Source organism: Odocoileus virginianus, chromosome 8, assembly GCF_023699985.2.
Source record: "Odocoileus virginianus isolate 20LAN1187 ecotype Illinois chromosome 8, Ovbor_1.2, whole genome shotgun sequence".
NCBI classification, from domain to species: Eukaryota; Metazoa; Chordata; class Mammalia; order Artiodactyla; family Cervidae; genus Odocoileus; species Odocoileus virginianus.
In genome coordinates, this window is record NC_069681.1 from 32,764,905 (window position 1) to 32,785,477 (window position 20,573).

At 41.3% G+C, this 20,573-nt stretch overlaps 1 protein-coding gene across 3 annotated transcripts in view; it reads left to right on the forward strand.

Moving 5' to 3' along the window:
• NALCN (sodium leak channel, non-selective) overlaps nucleotides 1-20,573 on the forward strand; it is a 283,090-nt gene that overhangs the window by 117,363 nt on the left and 145,154 nt on the right. For all 3 annotated transcript variants that reach the window (XM_070471442.1, XM_070471443.1, XM_070471444.1), the window contains 2 exons: nucleotides 3,898-4,065; nucleotides 12,460-12,651. In XM_070471442.1, the coding sequence (XP_070327543.1) occupies nucleotides 3,898-4,065; nucleotides 12,460-12,651 (360 nt within the window). The remainder of the gene's footprint in view (nucleotides 1-3,897; nucleotides 4,066-12,459; nucleotides 12,652-20,573) is intronic.

Genomic DNA, 20,573 nt, shown 5'->3' on the forward strand with positions numbered 1-20,573 from the left:
TAATGACCTGTATGGGAAAAGAATCTAAAAAGAATGGATATGTGTATATGTAAAACTGACTCCCTTTGCTGTGGACCTGAAACTAAGACAGCATTGTAAATCAACTTGTACTTCAATAAATTTTAAAAAAAGATTTGCAGTAAACCTCTAAATTGGGCACATGCTTAGATGATGCTTTGGGGGAGCACTTCCATGTAACTGGATTCTGCAGATAACTTGCCAGCCTCCTTCCTTTTGTATGGCCAACACTGTGACTGGTACGTTCCACGCTGCCCACTGTCAATGTTGAGTTCATTGACTCAGGCTGGAGCCATCCACTGAAAGGAGCTTACCAAAATTACTTCCTCACTGCTTCTGCCCTGGATTGTTCCAAACCGTTATCTTCTGCTGAATTGAAATCCTGTGCTAACCCCTCTAACCAACACTGACAACTTGATTTTCCTAAATCCCTTTTGTAATTCCTGACATAGTTGTTCCCTTTGTCAGAATGACCCACAATTATAAGTAAGTTTGATATATTTTTATGTATCATACTGTTACATGAAATTTTAGGACTTTGGGACTCATACTATTTCTTGGAGAATGGGATATTGGCTTGTAACAATTCAGACAATGTTGATGTTAGCATGTGAATATTAACATTCACAGACAATGTAACCAAGGCATTTGCTCCCAGGAGAATTGGAATCAGGAATTCTAGTAGGAAAAGCAGTAGGAATATGGGTGTTTATACATAATCACATAATAATTTGCTAAATCATTTTTAGGGCCTTTTAGTGGCTTTGAAAAGCACATGGTTTTCCCACCAGGCGAATAATAGTGCACAGGGATCCAACTGCATAGTTATAAATTATGATCATTTACACAGATTGTTCCATCTGTCTTTTGATAGCAAATGCAAAGTTAGTAAAGAGATTAATTGTATTGATATGTAATTAGACAATCTATTCAAATGTATTTCGGGCATTTATTGGTAGTTCCCTGGTTTAAAAAAAAAAGAAAGAAAAAAGGCCACTTTGATATGAATTACGTTCCTTCCCTGGGAATGAAAGTCTGAAAATACAGGTGAGGAGAGGCGGACCCTGGGTGCTGGTCACTGCTCCCTCTGTTAATGTCGGGCCTGGCTGCAGGGAAGCCTCCAGATGGACCCATGGACTTCAGTTTCTCCAAGAGTCTGCCAAGATGCCTGGGGCAGAGGACAGCTGCTGGACTTCCTCCTTGTGCTGTGGGGCCCCAGCTGAGAAGCCAGGGCTGGAGGTTAATTGCCTCTTGTTGGCACTTGTGGCTAGGATCTGGGTCCTCTGGCCACCCTAGGCCAACCCTGCGGAGGAACTGTGGTCCCGGGAGACAGAAGAATCCTGTTGATCTCTGAGATCCAGGCAAGGAATCTCCCGAAGAGCTGAATTACTCCCAAGAGTGGATTCCACCCTCCTGGGATGGAATCCTGACACAAAGCAGCTTCTTCCTTCTTGCTGCTGTTGTTCAGTCACCAAGTTGTGTCCGATTCTGCGACCCCATGGACTGCAGCACGCCAGGCTTCTCTGTCCCTCACCATCTCCCAGAGTGTGCTCAAGTTCACGTCCATTGAGTCGGTGATGTTATCCAACCACCTCATCCTTGGCAGCCCCGTTCTCCTCCTGTCTTCCCCCTGCTGCCCAGCCAAGGGGCTGTAGGGTGTTAGGTCATTTATCACCAAAAATAATCTCACCACTGTTGAGAGTATTAAAGACAAATAAACAAAACATATAGCAGTGAGCATGCAAAGAAAAATGTTCACATACAAAGGGACTCAGAAAATGAAGATGGAACTAGAAATCCAAGATAAATATATACAGAAATTTCCCAATCTGGTAGAATGAATGGGCCAGAGAAGAGGGTTCCCCCCGCCCCTGCCCAGTGTCTCAAAGATAGTTAATTAAGGCAAAAAACAGACCTTCGAAATTTGACTTAACATTTTCCAAAAAAATGAGCTGAAAAGGGCATGGTCGTTGATGAGAGCTAATTATATGAGAGAACAAGTGGGCAAAAATAAAGAAATGGTAGAAATCATGAGGGAAAGTCAAGAGTCTCAACTTGATTTTGGAATAAAAGGAGTCCCTGAAGGACAAAGGGAACAGAAGAGTAATAATAAACGAGAGAAGATGTTCCTAAACTGAGGCGTTTCTGTCCCACTCTTTGTAACTCCATGGACTGTAGCCCGCCAGGCTCCTCCGTCCATGGGAGTCTCCAGGCAAGAATACTGGAGTGGGTTGCCATGCCCTCCTCCAGGGGATCTTTCTGACCCAGGGATCGAATCCATGTCTCCTGGACCTCCTGCATTGACAGGCACGTTCTTTACCACTGGCTCCAACTGGGGCTTGATAAAAAAGCAATAATTACTATTTAAGAAGCTAGAATTGGGACTTCCCTGACAGTCCAGTGGTTAAGACTGCAAGCTTCCACTGCAGAGGGCACAGGTTCAATCCCTGGTTGTGGAACTAAGGTCATGTAAGCCACGCAGTGTGGCAAAAAAAAAAATCTTTGGTAGATGATCTCAGATAAAGCAAAATTTAGGAAGAGGTGTGGTATCACTAGGAGTAGGGGGGTGAAAGATGGATACTATGCAGTTTGTAGGTTGCTAAGGGTGTGAGGGAAAAGTTAGCAAGCCCTTTTGTGCAGGAGAGGAGTTTGCAATTATTTAATTTGGATGCAATAATAAAAAGCTATAGGTTAATCTATGACAGCTGAGCATTAAGCTGGGAGATTAGAAAAATTGAATCTAAATAAACAAGGAAGAAAAAAAGACATTAACAATAATTTGCCCAAGCCAGAAGAGACAAGAAAAAGTTGAAAGATGAATATCAAATAACACACAATAAACTAAAAACACAAGACCAGGTATAACTTTGGCATGCTAAATGTGAGAAGGCTGAATTTTCCTATCAAAACTCATAGGAAAATATGCCCTTAAAGGAGAAATGGTTGATTACAGACTGATTTTTTTTTAAATCATAGAAAATATGGTCATATTTAAACACAAAGAGCCTATTGATTCTAGGAAACACATAGAACATGGTCCTCAGAAGTGGCTGAAAATCATCTATGAAATGATTAAGAGTGACACCTAAAATATTAAAGCATTTAGAATGCTTAGCAGAACATGCAAAAATTAGAGGAATAGTCTCAAGGTCAAAAAATTGGCTTGACGTGAATGCAGAACTCCCAGGGGGCACCAGGGCCAGTCGCCGCTCTGAGAGTGTTGGCATGTTCTTATCACACAGAACATGCCATAAAGAGCTGTATCCTAGGCAGAAGGCGGGGCGATAGAGCATCAGGACACATGAGGTCTCTGCCTCTGTGAGAGAAGGAAAATGTCCTTCCCTCAAAAGGAAGTCGCGAGAAAAACTTCAGTCATGACCCTGGCTCCAGAAGACTGAAAACGAGTAGGCTCTCCTGAAAATCAGGCAGCACATGCCTGCCCACATGGGACTGAGATTCAAAGTCACTTTACTTTCAGGTCTGGGAAATGTCCACCAAGAAGTTGATTTAAAGGGGTACCAAATTTATAAGATACCTCAGGTTGCCTGGTCGACCAGCTCTTTCTGGAGTGGTGGGGGCAGGGGGAGAAGTACTGTAAGTACAGGTCTTGAAAATTTAGAGGAAATTAATGAAATATTACCTCTCAAAAACAGTTAATACTTTTACGTGTTTCTCTGATCACTGAAGATACATTTGGTCTGTGATGTTCTAGTTGGTGTGTTTTAAAACCATCTTTTTAATAAAATTTCATTCTGGATTTTTATATAACATATCTTCTCATTTTTTATGATAGTGGTGTAAATTCATGCACTGATAAACATATGACATATTTTGAAATAGATTGCAGGTTGGTTTTAATTTCACTGTTCTTTCCTCTAGGTGGCTTTTACGGTACTTTTTGATTTGGAAGCACTTCTGAAGATATGGTGTTTGGGATTCACTGGATATATTAGCTCGTCTCTCCACAAATTTGAGCTGCTCCTCGTAATTGGAACCACTCTTCATGTATATCCAGACCTTTATCATTCTCAATTCACATACTTTCAGGTAATACACATAATGCCTGTTTTTCTTTAGAATTGTTTTCTCTCCAGAGAGCATGCATGCATTCTAACAACTAGTAACTAACAATGATGGACTCAGTGACATCTTAAATACCAAAAATAGCACATTCATAAATCGTAGGGACTTCCTTGGTGGTCCAGAGATTAACACTCTGATCTTCCAATACAGGGTTGCTGGTTTGATTCCTGGTCAGGGAACTAAGATCTTACGTGTGCTGGTATAACCAAAAATAAATGAAGTAAATCAAATATAATGGAGTTCTCTAGCAGTCTAGTGGTTAGGACTCTGTACTTCCACTGCAGGGAGCACAGGTTCAATCTCTGGTCAGGAAACTAAGATCCTACATGTCTTGTGGAATGGCAAAAATAAAAATAAAAAATTACTGCTTATAAACTCCTAAAAATTCATAGTAATAAATGGAGATGTTTTTCATGCAGTTCATAAAAAGTTAGCAGAGTGCAATAGACATACATGTTTTATAGTCACTTGGGTATTATAATCTGAGCATGCATATTAAATTTTGACATTGATATATGACTTCATATATGACTTTAATTCCAAGAGTAGATCTCCCTTCTTAATAAGCCTAAATTTGTTTGCTCAACAGTACTTAAAATTGAAACAATAAAAAATAAAACTTACCTTTACAGAGTATAGTCATACTTTATTATTTAAAAATGCCTATAAATTTATTTATGATGATTAAATTATAATATCTATAATTTTTGCTTTATTATAACTAGGTATCTATTGTTTAAAGTGCATTATATTGAGTCATATTACTTCATAATTGCTCAGTAAACAAAAGTGAGTATTAATGTTATGTTCTTTGTTAGCAATAGCCATGTGCTGTGTGATATTTTAAATACTTGGTCAAAATATATGTATATGGGATATCCTAATTTAAAAAATCTCAAATATAGTCATTTTCTGAGTTGAAATCTAGTCATTTATATAATTTGTCATGTAAATGTCAGAAGTTGCATTTTTTCTTAATAGATATTTTAAAGAGTTGGAGAATTAAATGGCAGTAGAATTTTTAAAAACTATGCAGAGAAAGAAGATTCTAATTCCTTAGATGAAAGAAAATGCATTCCAACTTCACTGATGAACTTATTTCTTGGTGATACCAAAGCTGTCATATTCAGAGCAATATTACCTTCAACTGCCAGATTACAACCTGAAACTGAATACTTCTGATAGCTAGAAGAAAGGACATGAAAATACAGTTCACAAAAACGAAAAACATACCCCACAAACACACATAAAAAGCTGAGTCTCCAGTAATCACAGCCAAGCGTATTGAACTCACAGAGGGCATCATGGTTCGAGCTTTCAGTACTATCAACATCTTTGAATGAAAACCCCTTGTCAGTTTTTGGGTTATATCCTCAGGCTTGGTTATCATAAGTGAGATGGCTGGGGCAGGAGACATACACGTTTAAAACTCTTGATACAAAATATGCTTTCCCAGCATGTGTCATTATATGCTCTTGGGCACTGCTCTCTAGATTCACAGAATCAACATGCACATTTAGTACCCAATGTTAGAGAATCATTGTACATAATTGCAGAAAATATGCCTCATAGTCAAAGCTACGGCATATGTTTTTTATAAGCCTATTAAATTAAGAAAGACATTGATGCCTCTTTCAGCAAGGATACCATATAAAATGTATTCAGGACTTGCTTTAAAATTGTTAGCATTTCTCTCAGATAATTTTTTCATTGAAAAGTTACAAATAGGCCAAAGTTTTGCAGACAAAGATATTTAGTCTAGGATTATTGATGAGAGGAAAAAATGGGAACTGTTTCAGTGATAAATGTGAGGAATAGCTTGGTAAGGCATATGGAAATTTGACCATAAAAATGATTATGATGAATAGTGGTAAAGAACCCACCTTCTAATGCAGGAGACATAAGAGACGTGGGTTTGACCCCTCAGTCAGGAAAATCCCTTGGAAAAGAGCATGGCAACCCACTCAAGTATTCTTGCCTGGAGAATCCCATTGACAGAGGAGCCTGGTGGGCTACAGTCCATAGGGTCACAGAGTCGGACACTGAGCGACTGAGCTCACATAGTAACTTAAAGATATGATTGTTTTATTTACGTATAAAACAGTATAAAAGTATATAACAGGTATAGCTACAAATCCAGCCTGTAAATAACATATGTAATTTATATTAGTTTATAAAATACCTATAAATAAAAAATGGCTGGAAAGAAATAACCCAAGTTATTACAAATTGTTAATAGTCAGCATCTCTAGGTTCTTTTCTTCTAGTCTGTTTTACACAAAATATCTAAAATCTGTATGCATGGCACTAGTCATTGTATACAGATATAGACATATAGCTATAGATATGGTCACATAATGCCTGGTCAGTGAAGTTTGCAATTTTTTTTTTTTTCTGGCCATGCCAGGCAGCTTATGGGATCTTAGTTCCCCAACTAGGGATTGAAACCAGGCCCACAACAGTGAGTGCACAGAGTCCTAACCAGTGGACCACCAGGAACTTCCCAAAGTTAACAATTTTAATGCCTGTATAATTTGTAATAGTTTAATTTTTTGTTAGTAGTTGAGTGATTTTCATTTGCATCTCTGTATCCATGGCCAACTTTATATTTTTCTAATGAGATAATTAGACACTGCCTCATTTATTTTTTGCCTAAGAGATAAGTCTCTCAAGAAGCTTAGATGTCTCAGGATTTTTGCAAATTCACAGATGGGGAACCCACTGTCCTGAACAGATTGGCTCTTTATGGGCGGACTTTCATCTCCCTGGTTGGTCCTCACGCTTGTTTCTCATCTCACTTGACTTTCCTTCATCATGTTGGCAGCAGTTCTGCCCGGAGTGGATGTCACATTTTTCATATTTAAATGAAGTCAACATTTGAATACAAAATATCTCCCTTTATCAGTCATCTCTGAGAATTGGTGTTCAGTTGAGTCGCTCAGTCGTGTCTGACTCTTTATGACCCCATGGACTGCAGCACGCCAGGACTCCCTGTCTATCACCAACTCCCGGAGTTTACTTAAACTCATGTCAATTGAGTTGGTGATGCCGTCCAACCATCTCATCCTCTGTCGTCCCCTTCTCCTCTTGCCTTCAATATTTGAGTACAAAACGTCTCCCTTATATCAGTTATCTCTGAGAGTCAGTATCACCCATCTATTTGTCCAGGTGGTGTTTCCGAAGCACTTCCTATGTGCCAGGCACAGTTCCAGACCTTAAGGGAGAAAGGTGAACAAGACAGAGAAGATCCCCTGCTTAGGAAGCTTGCATTCTAGATGGCAAGCTTTTCACATACAAGTACACGAGGGGAATAGGAGTGCTGGAAATGTGATTCAGAAGGAGCAAGCAGGGTGAAAAGGAGAAGCTGTGGGGTGAGGGTTCTGTTTTGGCTAAGTTTGTCCAGGGAATCCCTCTTTGATGAGGGGACATTTGGGCAGAGAAAGAGCGAATCTTGAGAAGGTCTACTGGGGGACCCATTCCAGGTAGAGAGGAACCATGTGACACCTGTTTTGAGGGGAACACGTGCTTAATGGAATGAACAGAGGCAGCTTTGTCCTACTAAAAGTCACAGAATCTTTACAGAATGGTGGAGAATCTGCCTGCCATGCGGGAGACCCAGGTTTGGTCCCTGGGTTGGGAAGAACCCCTGGAGAAGTGAATGGCAACCCACTCCAGCATTCTTGCTTGGAGAATCCCATGGACAGGGGAGCCTGGCGGGCTGTAGTTCATGGGTTGCAAAGAGTTGGACATGACTGAGCGACTAACGCTTTCACTTTCATTTCTGGTTCTAATAGCAGGGTGAGGACATTGGCTGTTATTTACTGTGTACCTACTGTGTGTAGACACCCTGCCGAGTGCATGGTTTCATTTGTTTCTTGGTAGATAGAGAATATACATGTAAACTGCTGTCCCTAGAGATTGAGTAACTCATCAAAGACCACATAACCAGCAAGTAGTGGAAACTTATTCCCAAGAAGTTTAATCTCATAGTTCACATTGTTCTATTTTCAAGACCTTTTTTTTTTTTTTTTGATGTGGACCATTTTTAAAGTCATTGTTGAATTGGTTACTATATTGTTTCTGTTTTATGGCTGTGAGGCTCATGGGATCTTTGCTCCCCGACCAAGGATCGAACCCACATTGGAAGGGAAATTTTAACCACTGGAACATCAGAGAACTCCCCCCAGCAGTTCATGTTCTTAACCACGCAATTTTTACAGTCGTGCCATGGCTGTGCATTCAGTCATGTCCCGGCCAGGCTCCTGCGTTAGCAGGGAGATTCTCTGCCACGTGGGAAGCCCAACTTTTACAGTATCTCACTATTAATCAGCAGAGTGACTTTTACTAACTGACATAGAAATGTGACCAAGAAAAATATGCTTTAAAAACAACCACAAAATGTCCTACTGTGCTTATCTTTGAATGTCTGGTTTACTTTATTTCGTATCTGTAGGAACACAGGATCCAAAGGCTTTATTGGGTAGACAGAGTGAAAAGCACACTTATCCTCAAATAAATGAAAGGCGTAATTAGAGTCACCGATAAGGATTCTGCCTTGCCACGATGCAAGCTTACCCCCTCTGAAAATGCTGATCAAATCACCAGTGCGGGAATTGTATTAAGTTCTATTTCTTCCAGCTAGTGAAATATTAATTTATCAAAATCACACAGATGTACATAGGCTGTTTTCATTAGAATTTGGGACAGGATTCAGAATTGCTTAGGCAGTCTTTTAAATATGATTTTAATTCAAGTGGAGAAAACACAGGGTACTGTGAGCGATAGATCAGTTAAATTGCTCTTGTGAACTTTCCTGGACTCAGCTGTTCAATGATTAGATGGTGAATCATTTATGTCTGGGAATAAATAAGTCTGATAAATATGTAAAATCTTTTTATATTATTATTCTGGGTGTTAATATGAGTGTTACTGTTTTAATAGTTCTTATGATAAAGCTGTTTCTTATTTGCAAAGATGACCCAAGTGTAATATGCTCTGGTTTGAAAGTCCATGTTAAAAATTATAATGGGAAAAATTGGTAGCTTAAACATGCCTGTGGTATAAATGTTTAATTTGAGCAATATTATTTCTCAGATAAATTTTCTTCTTTATGTGTGTATTGTGTGGTGGGTGGGTGTTCAGTCACTCAGTCAGGTCTGACTCTTTGCGACCCTGCAGACTGTAGCCTGCCAGGCCCCTCTGTCCATGGGATCTCCCAGGCAAGAAGAGTGGAGTGGGTTGCCATTTCCTTCTCCAGGGGATCTTCGCAACCCAGGGATCAAACTCACTTCTGCTGTGTCTCCTGCACTGGAGAAGTTAGATTCTTCACCACCGAGCCACCTGGGAAATATTTTAAAGGAACGTGAATGAAATCTACATTTTGTCAGCTTCGTTAAACATTTTTCCACTAGTTTATTAGACATGCAGCTACAGTGTTCTGCAGACAACACGAATAAGATTCACTATCAGTACGCGTGCAGGGTAAGTCGCTTCAGTCATGTTCGACTCTTCGATATCCTGTGGACTCTAGCCCACCAGTAGTTCCTGTTAATTCAGAATCTGGTGGTAGGAGATAAGTGTGACTTCAGAGATGGTAGATTCAGAGGTTAATATGGCATCTCTGGAACTCAGTTCTTTTCTCCACACACCTTTTTTCTGTGTTGGTATAATGCTTAAGCTGGCTTTCTCCATGTGGTGGCAAAGAAGGCTCCTAGGAGCTCAGGACTTATGTGGCTTTTATAGTAATTCCAGTTGGGGATTAAAAATAGGCTACTTTTTCTAGGCCCCACAGAAGTTCTGATGACTGAGGTCAGTGTGAATACTCTGGCCAGGCCTGGATCGTGGAGGTCAGGGAGTCCCTTCTGGGCCTCAGATTAAGAGCAGAGTAGGAATGATTTGCCAAAGGAAAATTAGGAGGATTAGCAAGCTAGGATTGCTGGAAAAATTCCAAACTCATGTTTTTATTTGTGTAAAAATTTTAATATAAGCTTTTAAAACATTTCTTTTTCCTTACCGTATTCTGTTTTCTCCTGAGAAGCCTTCAAAGATACCTTAAGTTCTTACTGATATTGAACCATCTTGAACTACTGTTCCAATTATCATCTTTCATTTATGCCAAGACCACAATTTTCCTATTTTAACGTCTCTAAACTGGAAAAGACCCTGCTGCTGGGAGGGTTTGGGGGCAGGAGGAGAAGGGGACGACAGAGGATGAGATAGCTGGATGGCATCACCGACTCAATGGACATGAGTTTGAGTAAACTCCGGGAGTTGGTGATGGACAGGGAGGCCTGGTGTGCTGCGATTCATGGGGTCACAGAGAGTTGGACACGACTGAGCGACTGAACTGAACTGAACTGAAACTGGGATCTGGCTTCCCTGGTGACTGAGATGGTAAAGATTCTGCCTGTAACACAGGAGACCCCGGTTCAATCTCCAGGTAGGGAAGATCACCTGGAGAAGGAAATGGCAACCCAATCCAGTATTCTTGCCTGGAGAATTCCATGGACAGAGGACCCTGACGGGCTGCTACAGTCCATGGGGTCTCAAAGAGTCAGACATGACTGAATGACCAGCACTTTCAAACTGGGATCTGCCTTATAATCAGGGATGTGTTATACTTTAATTGGCAGCATTTTCAATTTCTTATCAGTACATTGAAAAAAAATCAATGGCATCTTAGACTTATTGAAAAATGTTACTTTTCTGTACTTTATACTTCAACTTTTAATTATATTCTACTTTATGCTTACAGATATCTTACAGATATACCCTTAAGAGCTGTGCTTTTGCATTATATTAACACCCATTGAGTCTTATTTCTCCAACACTGTGTTTGGCACATAATAGTATTTTTTAAGTGAATGAGAAAATTGCTTATGTGTGGGAGTTTTTGCATATATATTCAAAACATGTAAACATGTGTGTGTTTAGATAACCAGCTAAGCACAAGGTTCTAAAAAGTTCTAAACAAATAACGAAGTTCTAAAAATACAGGACTTAGATAAGATTGATGTATGTTTCTGTCTAGTTGGTGAGTGAATGAAAGTCATTCAGTTGTGTCCTTCTCTTTGTGACCCCATGGACTGAACCCCACCCCCCACCCCCAATTCCTCTGTCCATGGAATTCTCCAGGCAAGAATAATGGAGTGGGCTGCCATTTCCTTCTCTGCGGGGATCTTTCTGACCCGGGGATCGAAACCAAGTCTCCTGCATTGCAGGAGAATTCTTTACCATCTGAGCCCCCAGGGAAACCCCCTGTTCCCTGTGGTCATCCAGAAAGTCAGCCTATTCAGTTAGATTGAAGCTGTCACCTTCTATAGGAGGCTTCTATTTCTGATCCAAAGGGGCAACTCCAGTTGTTCTCATCACCCAGCTAGAGGAAGGTATAACAAGTGTCCAAGCCAAATTTATTTCATTTCATGTTTCCTGTTTTGTTCCCATTTAATCCACCTTGTCTGACCATGGACTCAGTCTACATCCCAGCATGTCTGAATCTGAAGTTCCTCAAAGAAGTATAAAAATGCACGTGCCAAACTCAATTGCCAGTGCGAGCAAGAAGGAAGTACATAGGACAGTAAAGTGAATGTAAGGGTCCGTTAAATCCATAAAAGTAGACCAGATCAGAGGTCAAGAGCTTGTATGGAGTGATCCATATAGAATAAGACATGTCATTATATTTTGTACCAACTGCTGAGAATAAAAACACTTGAAATATTAAAGAAAAAAATAAGGTGTAAAAATTACTTCCTTTCACACTCCACAGGTCTGAACCTAGTCCACCAGCCACACTTGTAAGTGGGGCTGGAAAATGCAGCATATAACCCTGGGCAGCTAATTGCTGGGCTAAAATTCAGAAAGTTCTATTAATTAAAGGGAGGGTAGAATGGGTCTTAGGGTAACAGTCTAGCCGTAAATAAAGACTCCCTGATGGAAGGATTTTTTAAATTGCTTTATGAATGTACCATAATCCCTAGGAAGGGGTGTTTTTTTTTTAATAACAATGAATATAGCTAATATTGAACTAATGTTTTCTTTGATATTTGAACATTAGGAAAAATTGTCATCTTTATTTCAACAATAGTGTTAATTAATGCCACTTTGAATTATCACAGCATATGTTAAAACAGTGAGTTGTCACCATTTTCCTGCCTTCATTCCTTTGGGATTTGTTGAGTTCTTGTTGTACAACAGGCACTGAACTAGGTTAATATCTTAGCTCTTAAAGTGTTTCATCACTAAATACTCAGATGGAAAATGCGATTTTATAGAGTGCTATAAAAAATGAGATTTTAGTCTGAACTTATTTAAGATTCATTGTGAACGGTCGAGTGTGTATGTTTTTCTCTCCCACAACAGGTTCTTCGGGTAGTTCGGCTTATTAAAATTTCACCTGCATTAGAAGACTTTGTATACAAGATCTTTGGTCCTGGAAAAAAGCTTGGGAGTTTGGTTGTGTTTACTGCCAGCCTCTTGATTGTTATGTCGGCAATTAGTCTGCAGATGTTCTGCTTTGTTGAAGAGCTGGATAGATTCACGACGTTTCCAAGGGTAAGAACAAAAAATGCAGTCAATGTAATTCCGTTATTCTTATTTTAGTAGTAATGCTTAATGTCAAAGTCATTTCACTTTAGCAGTGGCTTAAAAATTACTGACTTTTTTATAACTTGGAGTAATTCAATTTTAATATTCACAGTGGTCTCTTCTACAGAATACAGGTGTCCGAGCACATTTTCAGCATTGTCAGATTATGTGTCAATTCTAAAATTCTGGAAACAATCGAATAGAATGAGATGCAGAAACCATTAAAGGTGGAAGATAGGGTTCTTAGTACCTATAAATGAAAATATAGCAGAACTTTTAAATTATTAATTTTAAAATGTTTAAAATGTGATTTTATGTGTTTGTGAGAGGTAACATTTTAAATTTATTTTACAATTCATGTGTATTTTTATGTCAGGCATAATCTAGAAGAGAATTTTGATTTCCAATATATAAATTTCATAAACTCTTCAGATTTGAAGTGTCTTTAAAAGATCATCTAGTTCATAACTGTATTCTCATTAAGATTCACTTAGGTTAAAAAGAAAGTTAAAAACCAATCAATCAATAAAAAAAACTAATCAGTCCCTAATCAGAAGGACCCTGAAATTTAACTCTATAAGGTTTAGAAATATGAAAAAAATATAATGACCAAGACAAGGTTTATCACCATAAACTGAAATAGTAAGGTCTGTTATATGAGAAGAATTATTTTGGGGTAAGAACAACAAATAATACATCTAAAAAAAAAGCTTTAAGGGTAAAGTTATGGGTAACGTAATAGATAGACTAATATAGCCTGAGTTTTTTTTTTTTTTTTTTAATCTTAACAGATAGACTAATAAACTCTCGGTTATTGTCATTTTTTTTTAATCTTGTGCTAAATGTGTTACTCATTGCCAAGCATCTATTGAGTGTCTATCAAGAACCAGGCAGTTTTGGTGATCCTGAGATATAAATGCCATTCAGTTCCCAGTCTTCAGGAATTCCAGTTGAGATGCAGGTAATTACTAAGCAAATATCAAGCATGACGGGCTTTGATAAAGGCAGACACTGGGAACCCAGAGGGAAGGTGCACAACCAGGGGTGGAAAAATCCAGAAAGGCTCTCTGGAACAGGAGGTTGGTGAAGAACAGCTGGATGAAGCCAGATGAAGTGCAGAGAACAGTGTTCCTTCCAGGTCTTGTGCCGAAGGTCTGAAGTGAGCCGTGTCTTGTTCCAGAACTTAAAGGAGAAAGAACAGTCGACGGCAAGGGGAGGACATAAAACCAGGGAACTTTTAAATGGATGAAAGCATGATTGTGATTAAACGTTGCTAAGAGAGTGCAAGGAGTGGGCCACAGAGATGCATGAGGTCAGGAGAAGGACGGCAGGAGGTTTCCAGAGGCGGCTGCGGGGCCGTCGCCGGGATTGCCCTTAGGCACGTGTTGAGCGGAGGCGCTCTTGCAGGATAGCGAGCCAGGCCCGCAGTCACGGGAGCCTTGGTTCACTGGCCGCCCCGGTGCAGGCAGCAGGCAGGAGCGGGCGTGGCTGCCCCCTGGCAGGGCAGGGTGAGGGGCCGGGGGATCGGCCCTGCTGTGGAGGGGCGGGAGGGGCCTGGGCACTGCCTGGGCGTCCTGAACAAAGCTCCTGCCCACTTACGGGCCGGGGAGTGGGGGCGAGGGCGGGGGGTGCGCCTAGAGGAAGGGCTGGAGTGAAAACGTGCTGAGTCAGGGTGGAGAACAGTGCTGAGCGCCGCCAGAAGACTCCGAGTAGAGGCGTGTGGGCCAGGAAGCCCGCGACCTGAGCGGGCAGGCTGGGGGCCTGCCTCGCCCCCTGAAACTCCCTCCGGAGACTGCGGTGCAGGGCTGTGCCCGAGACCGAGGGGAGGGCAGCTTCCCTCCCCGGACCTTCCAGGCAAAGCCTGGTCATTGCCCGTGCTCAGGCAGCTTAGGATTGGCCTGGAACCAGACTCCCCCAGGAAGGCCTGCTCTTCCTCCAGGGACGGAAGGATGCAAGCAGAGATGATGGTGTCATCATCAAGGCCAGCTTGTCCTAGGCTGCCCCCTCGCTGCCCCCGCATTGGGTAAATACAAAGAGCAGGCCACCATCTTTGCTGTCTGTCTTCACCATCCACTGAGGATCAGCCTTTGTTCTGGGCGAGGGGGTACTAGGAAGCAGCCTGTATTTATTTATTGCACAGATCTATCTTAATTTCATAATTTATCTTCACTTTTCACCCTTTCCTCTCATTTCACACAACTGATTTTATATCCTTTACCCCAAACCTCTTTTTGGAGTGCAGAATATTCCAGATATTTTAAGGGTGATATCTCACTCCAGAGTTGTCTGAATCAGCCTCCTGTAACCAATGAGTTAATATTTCTATAGCAGAACATCAACCTTCAGACAAAGAAGGATAACTAATAACAATAAATAAGTCATAGATCAGGTCAGACTTTTGCCACTAAATGAGCTACCAACAAAACACAACAAAACACCTTTGGATATTTTCAGAATGTTTTGAATGTTGAAATTGAAAATAAGAGCTGTGGGCCTGCATACGGAATCATCATGGATAACAGTCTATATGTCCCACTCCGTTATATTTTACTTGCACTCACTCTGTCATGTCTGACTCTTTGTGACCCCATGCACTATAGCCCACTAGGCTCCTATGTCCATGGGATTTTCCAGAGAAGAATACTGGAATGGGTTCCCATAAGACACCAAACAAATTATACTTTAAACTTTTTTTTTACATCTAAAATATAGGCAAAAATGGGACTTCCCTGGTAGTCCAGTGGCTAAGACTTTGCCTCCCAATGTAGAGGGTGTAGGTTGGATCCTTGGTCAAGAGGCTAAGATACCACATGCCACATGGTCAAAAATAAAACAGAAGCAGTATTGTACCAAATTCAATAACTCTAAAAATGGTCCACATCAAAAAAATCTTAAAATACAGGCAAAAATGGTATTTTCCACATAGTATTGTGTGTGTTGAATAATATATAAACAATCCAATCCTGGGTTTAGAAAGCATTAGAAAAAAAAGTAACATCCTATAAAATATATTTGGAATTGGCATAATACAGAGGCTACTCAGTATTAAAGACAAGGCTGCTTTAGATCCTTTGGGATTTGCCCTGTTTCTCTAGCTATAATAGTAATCAAGGAACATTGCATTTTCAGATCTCCAATTACTCAATTGTGCTTCTCTGCCTGATTACTGTGACCATCTTAATGAAAGCAGCCAGTGACTAGGGAGCCCCCTAATCAGTAATCCAGCAGCTGACAGGGTTGACACAGGAAGGGACTGGCTTTCTCCTTGCACATGGATACAGTTAAGAGTTAAATCCCCGAAACATAATCAAATTCTACAAGAAATGCTGAAAGTATTACAATTGCAGAAAGCAGTCGTTATCATTCCAAGTCAAAGCACCATCACTGGTGACACTTGCCTGATAGGAAGTGATCAGGAAAGATGGTTATAAACACAAGACTGCTATGCTTGATTTCTGTGATCTTGCTTCCTTTCCTGCTCATGAGACGTGTCAGTACTCAATGGTTGGGTGTTGAGGTGTGTGCTAGGTCACTTCAGTCGTGTCCAACTCTTGGCGACCCCATGGACTGTAGCCCACCAGGTTCATCTGTCCATGGAACTCTCCAGGCAAGAGTGAAGAGTTGCGTTGCCGTTTCCTTCTCCAGGGGACCTTCCCCATCCAGGGATCAAACCCAGTCTTCTGCATTGCAGACGGTTTCTTTACCGACCAAACTACCAGGGAAGCCCAGCATTTGTGCCTGGAAAATCATTATTCGGGCTGTTTTCTGGAAGTTGACCTTGACACAGCCATCCAGGGCAGGTATAATCTCTCCAGGGAAACAAGCCTAGATGTAAAACCAAACCCTGATTTGATTGGACCTGATTGTATCTTGGGCTCCAGCAACCTACCATGAGATGCCTCTAAGAGGAGCTGACATGGACATGAAAGCTGGTTTCCTGTCCAAATCCCAGGAAGAGAACCCTGGAGGGACAGAGGGACAGTGAGACAACAGCAACCTGGGCAAACTAAGTGACCGCCCAGCGCCTTGACCCTTTGATGCAGCTCCACCCACGTGGAAAACCCAGTGCTTCCTGAACTGAAAGGATGCTGAAGGGATTAGCATTATTCCACCAGTTCCCCATGGGTCTGCTTGCCTACCACCTGCAGCCCATTCTCCATTTGCATTAAAACTGCAAATTTACACCTTCTTAGGTATGAATTGTCTCATGCAATTCTCCCATTTAAAATGCTTCAAGATCCTCCTTTCCCTCAAGATAACAAACATTTTAATAGGGTTTTCAGTATCTTTTCATCTCTGGCCCCATCTCTTTCGACCCAGATTTCAGGATTTCCTCCAGCATTCCTTTCAAAGGCAGAGATGGTGTCTTTTTTCTTTTCTTTTCTTTTTTACTTTTTTCCTCTTCTTTTAATTTGTTTCTTTTCTTTTAATTTTTTTTCTTTTCTTTTTAAAAAAATTTTTTTAATGTTGTGAGGCATGTAAAATCTTAGTTCCCCAACCAGAAATCGAACCCACAGTCCCTGCGGTGGAAACTCAGAGTTTTAACCACTGGACCACCAGGGAAGTCCATCCTGATGGTGTCCATCTTGTTCATTTAAATCCTCCATGTTCAGCACAACCGTTGCCACAGGGTAGCTGGTGAATACATGTTTGAATGAAGAATGATGCTGGACCAAAGCAAACCTCTCTGATCCTCCCACACCTTATCAGCTCAGCAGGTCAGATTCCTTCTTCACTGTTGTCCACAGCTCTGGGACCCCCCTTAGCCTCCATCATACCCCTCACCCTTCTCCCGTCAGCAATGTCTGCATAATTCTGTCAGAATGCTTTGGCTGCCAGTAGGAAAAAACTGACTCCAACTGACTTAAACAATTAGGAAATTCATCTCACAAAATTCAAGAGATTAGGTAGATTTTAGGAAGCCAGCACTCTGAATCTTCCACGGAAATTCTCTCAGTTGTTGTTGTGGGTTGAATTACGTGCCCCTAAAGACATGCTGAAGTCCTAAGCCCCAGGAACCCCAAAATGTGGCCTTATCTGGAAATAGAGGTCATCAGGTTAAAACAAGGTCCTTAGGGGGAATTCTGATCCAGTACGGCCGATCTTCTATACGAAGGGGAGCGTTTGACACCCACACAGACATACACGGAGAGAAGGCGATGTGAAGCAGCACACGGCGAAGGTGGCCATGTGACTGGCAGGGCGTCTGCAGGCCAGGGAGCCCCCAGGATTGCTAGCAAGAGCTCAGCATGGAAGAGGCAAGGGAAACCCTTCCGAGGGAGACTGCAGAGGAGGCATGGTCCTGCCAAAGCTTGATTTCTGACTGCTAGCCTCCAGAACTATGAGAATAAGTTCCCATCATTTGAAACCACCTAGTTTTAGGTACCAGCAACCCTAGCAAACCAATATAGTTTCCTTCTCTGTGTGATATCTTTGTGTGAACAAAACGGATGCACCATTGCTGGGCATCATGGTAAAATCTCGAAGAAGAAGGACATCGTCTCCGCCCAGGTCTCCTCCTTAAAAGCAAGGTCACCTTTTCCAGTCCCTTCTCCCCCCGTGCCTCCACTACAGACAGGCCCTCATCTCTCATCAGCAGGATTGGGTCACGTGGTCACTGCTAAAGAAATCGCTGCTCGATGGCTGGACTCAAGGTGATTGCCTTGGATTCATCACAGGGGGAAGAAATGGATGCTGGGGGGACAGCCACAGAAACTATGGCAATGCTCAGCCCCAAAACCTGAACAGGATTTCTCTCTCTCATCTCTGTCTCCAAAGCTCCTGTATGTCTTGTGCAAATAGGGGATGTAGATAGAAGCAGGGAAGGATGGGGTCTGGTGTCTATTTTCTCTCCCAGCAGCAGCTGGGCCCCAGCTTCTTTCCAAGATGCTCAAATGGGACCTGCCAGCAAGCCAGCATAGGGCCTGGCACATACTGGACTCTTGCTTTCCCTCTTTTTACGGTTCCTTCTGTCGCATGCTGTCAACACGCTTGCAAAGTATCTTCTCCTCTGCTTATATTACAAGTATCTTGAAGTTGGCAGCACTGTGATCTCTCCTCCTGACAACTCCCAGAGTACTTAATAATACTATGTTGGGACTTCCCTGGTGGTCCAGTGGCTAAGACTCCATGCTCCCCAAGTAGGGAGCCCAGGAGTTGATCCCTGGTCAGGGAACTAAATCCCATATGCCCCCACTAAGAACTGCACATGCCACAGCTATAGATCCCACATGCCGCAGCTTAGACCCAGCACAGCCAAATAAATATAGAAGCGGTAAAAAAAAAAACCCACTGTGTCTTGGGTTGTGTAGCATTGGAAAGCAGAGAGAGGGGAAACAGCCAGTGGAGCCTCAGCAGAAACCCTGGATGTGGAGAGGAGCCTAAATGTTTCCAGTGAGAAAAGAGAGAATGATGCAATTTAATAAAACAACTTTGTCATCTCAAGCCAATAACTTTCTCTTCTAATTTGGACCAAGCAGACACTTTGCTAAGTAGAAATAATGTGATTAAGTCCTGCTGTGAGGCAGTATCCCGCCGTTCCTCCTTTGTTGGGACTAATAGGTTGTATTATAAGAACAATTAGATTAGCTTTTCACGAAGGACCAACCCATGCAGGTCAGGAGACAGCTTGCTCTAGGCAGGTTGCCACCTAGCTTTCTGTAGCAGGGACAAAAACAATTGGCATTTTCTCCTGGTTGCCTGACCAAAGCTTCTGTGCACAGTTTCACTACAGTTTTTTTTTCTTTTTTAAAAAATTTTATTTATTTTTAATTGGAAGATAATTGCTTTACAATATTGTGTTTCTGCCATACAGCATCATGAATCAACCATAGATATACACGGGCACCGTCCCTTCTGAGCCTCCCTGCCACCTCCCGCCCCAGCCCGGCCCCTAGGTCATCACAGAGCCCTCCCTTGAGCTCCCTGGGGCATAGAGCGAATTCCCACTGGCTATCTGTTTTACACACGGTAATGTATATGTTTCCACCTACTCTTCATTCAGCCCACCCTCCCCTTCCCGTCCTGTGCCAGCCGAGAGCCTACCATACAAAGTGAAACAAGTCAAAAAGAGAAAAACAAAATTATTGTATATGAATGCGTTTATGTGGAATCCAGAGAGATGGTACTGATGAGCCTATTTGCAGAGCAGCAATGTAGTGACTATGGTTTCCACTTGGTATACAAAGCAAGTTTAGTGTGTTGCTAAAATCCTTGCAATGGGGACTTCACTGGCAGCCCAGTCGTTGAGACTCCACACTTCCATTGTAGGAAGCATGGCTTTGATCCCTGGTTGGGGAGCTAAGATCTCGCATACCACAGGGTGTGGCCAAGAAATAAGTAAGTCAAAATCAATGCAACGAAAATCCATGATGAACAAAAAATCAAAATAATATTAATAACAAATACTTGGAATAAACATCCACTGTAGATCTTTAACCAGATCGATATCTTTATTCCTTTTAATTTCCTACTAAAATAATAGTAAGTAGGCCTAGTTTTTATTCATAAATAATAATACACTACCCTCCATAACACAGGTAATTGAATTTTTTTTTGCCAAGTCAGACCCCAAATTTAATTCAATTGCAAATTATATTTGAATGAGAATAATCATTCAGCTTTCTTTTTTTTAACTTTTTATTTTGTATTGGAGTATAGCTGATTAACAATGTTGTGATAGTTTCAGATGAACAGCAAAGGGACTCAGCCATATATATATGTATGTATGTATGTATGTATGTATGTATCCATTCTCCCCAGGGAACTTGAATTTTAGTATTGTTTATTTGATATAAGTTTTCTTAATTCACATTCTCTAAATGCTAATTACTTACTCTATTGAATTTTCACTTATAAAATCATGTCCAAAGGAGTTATACAATATAAGA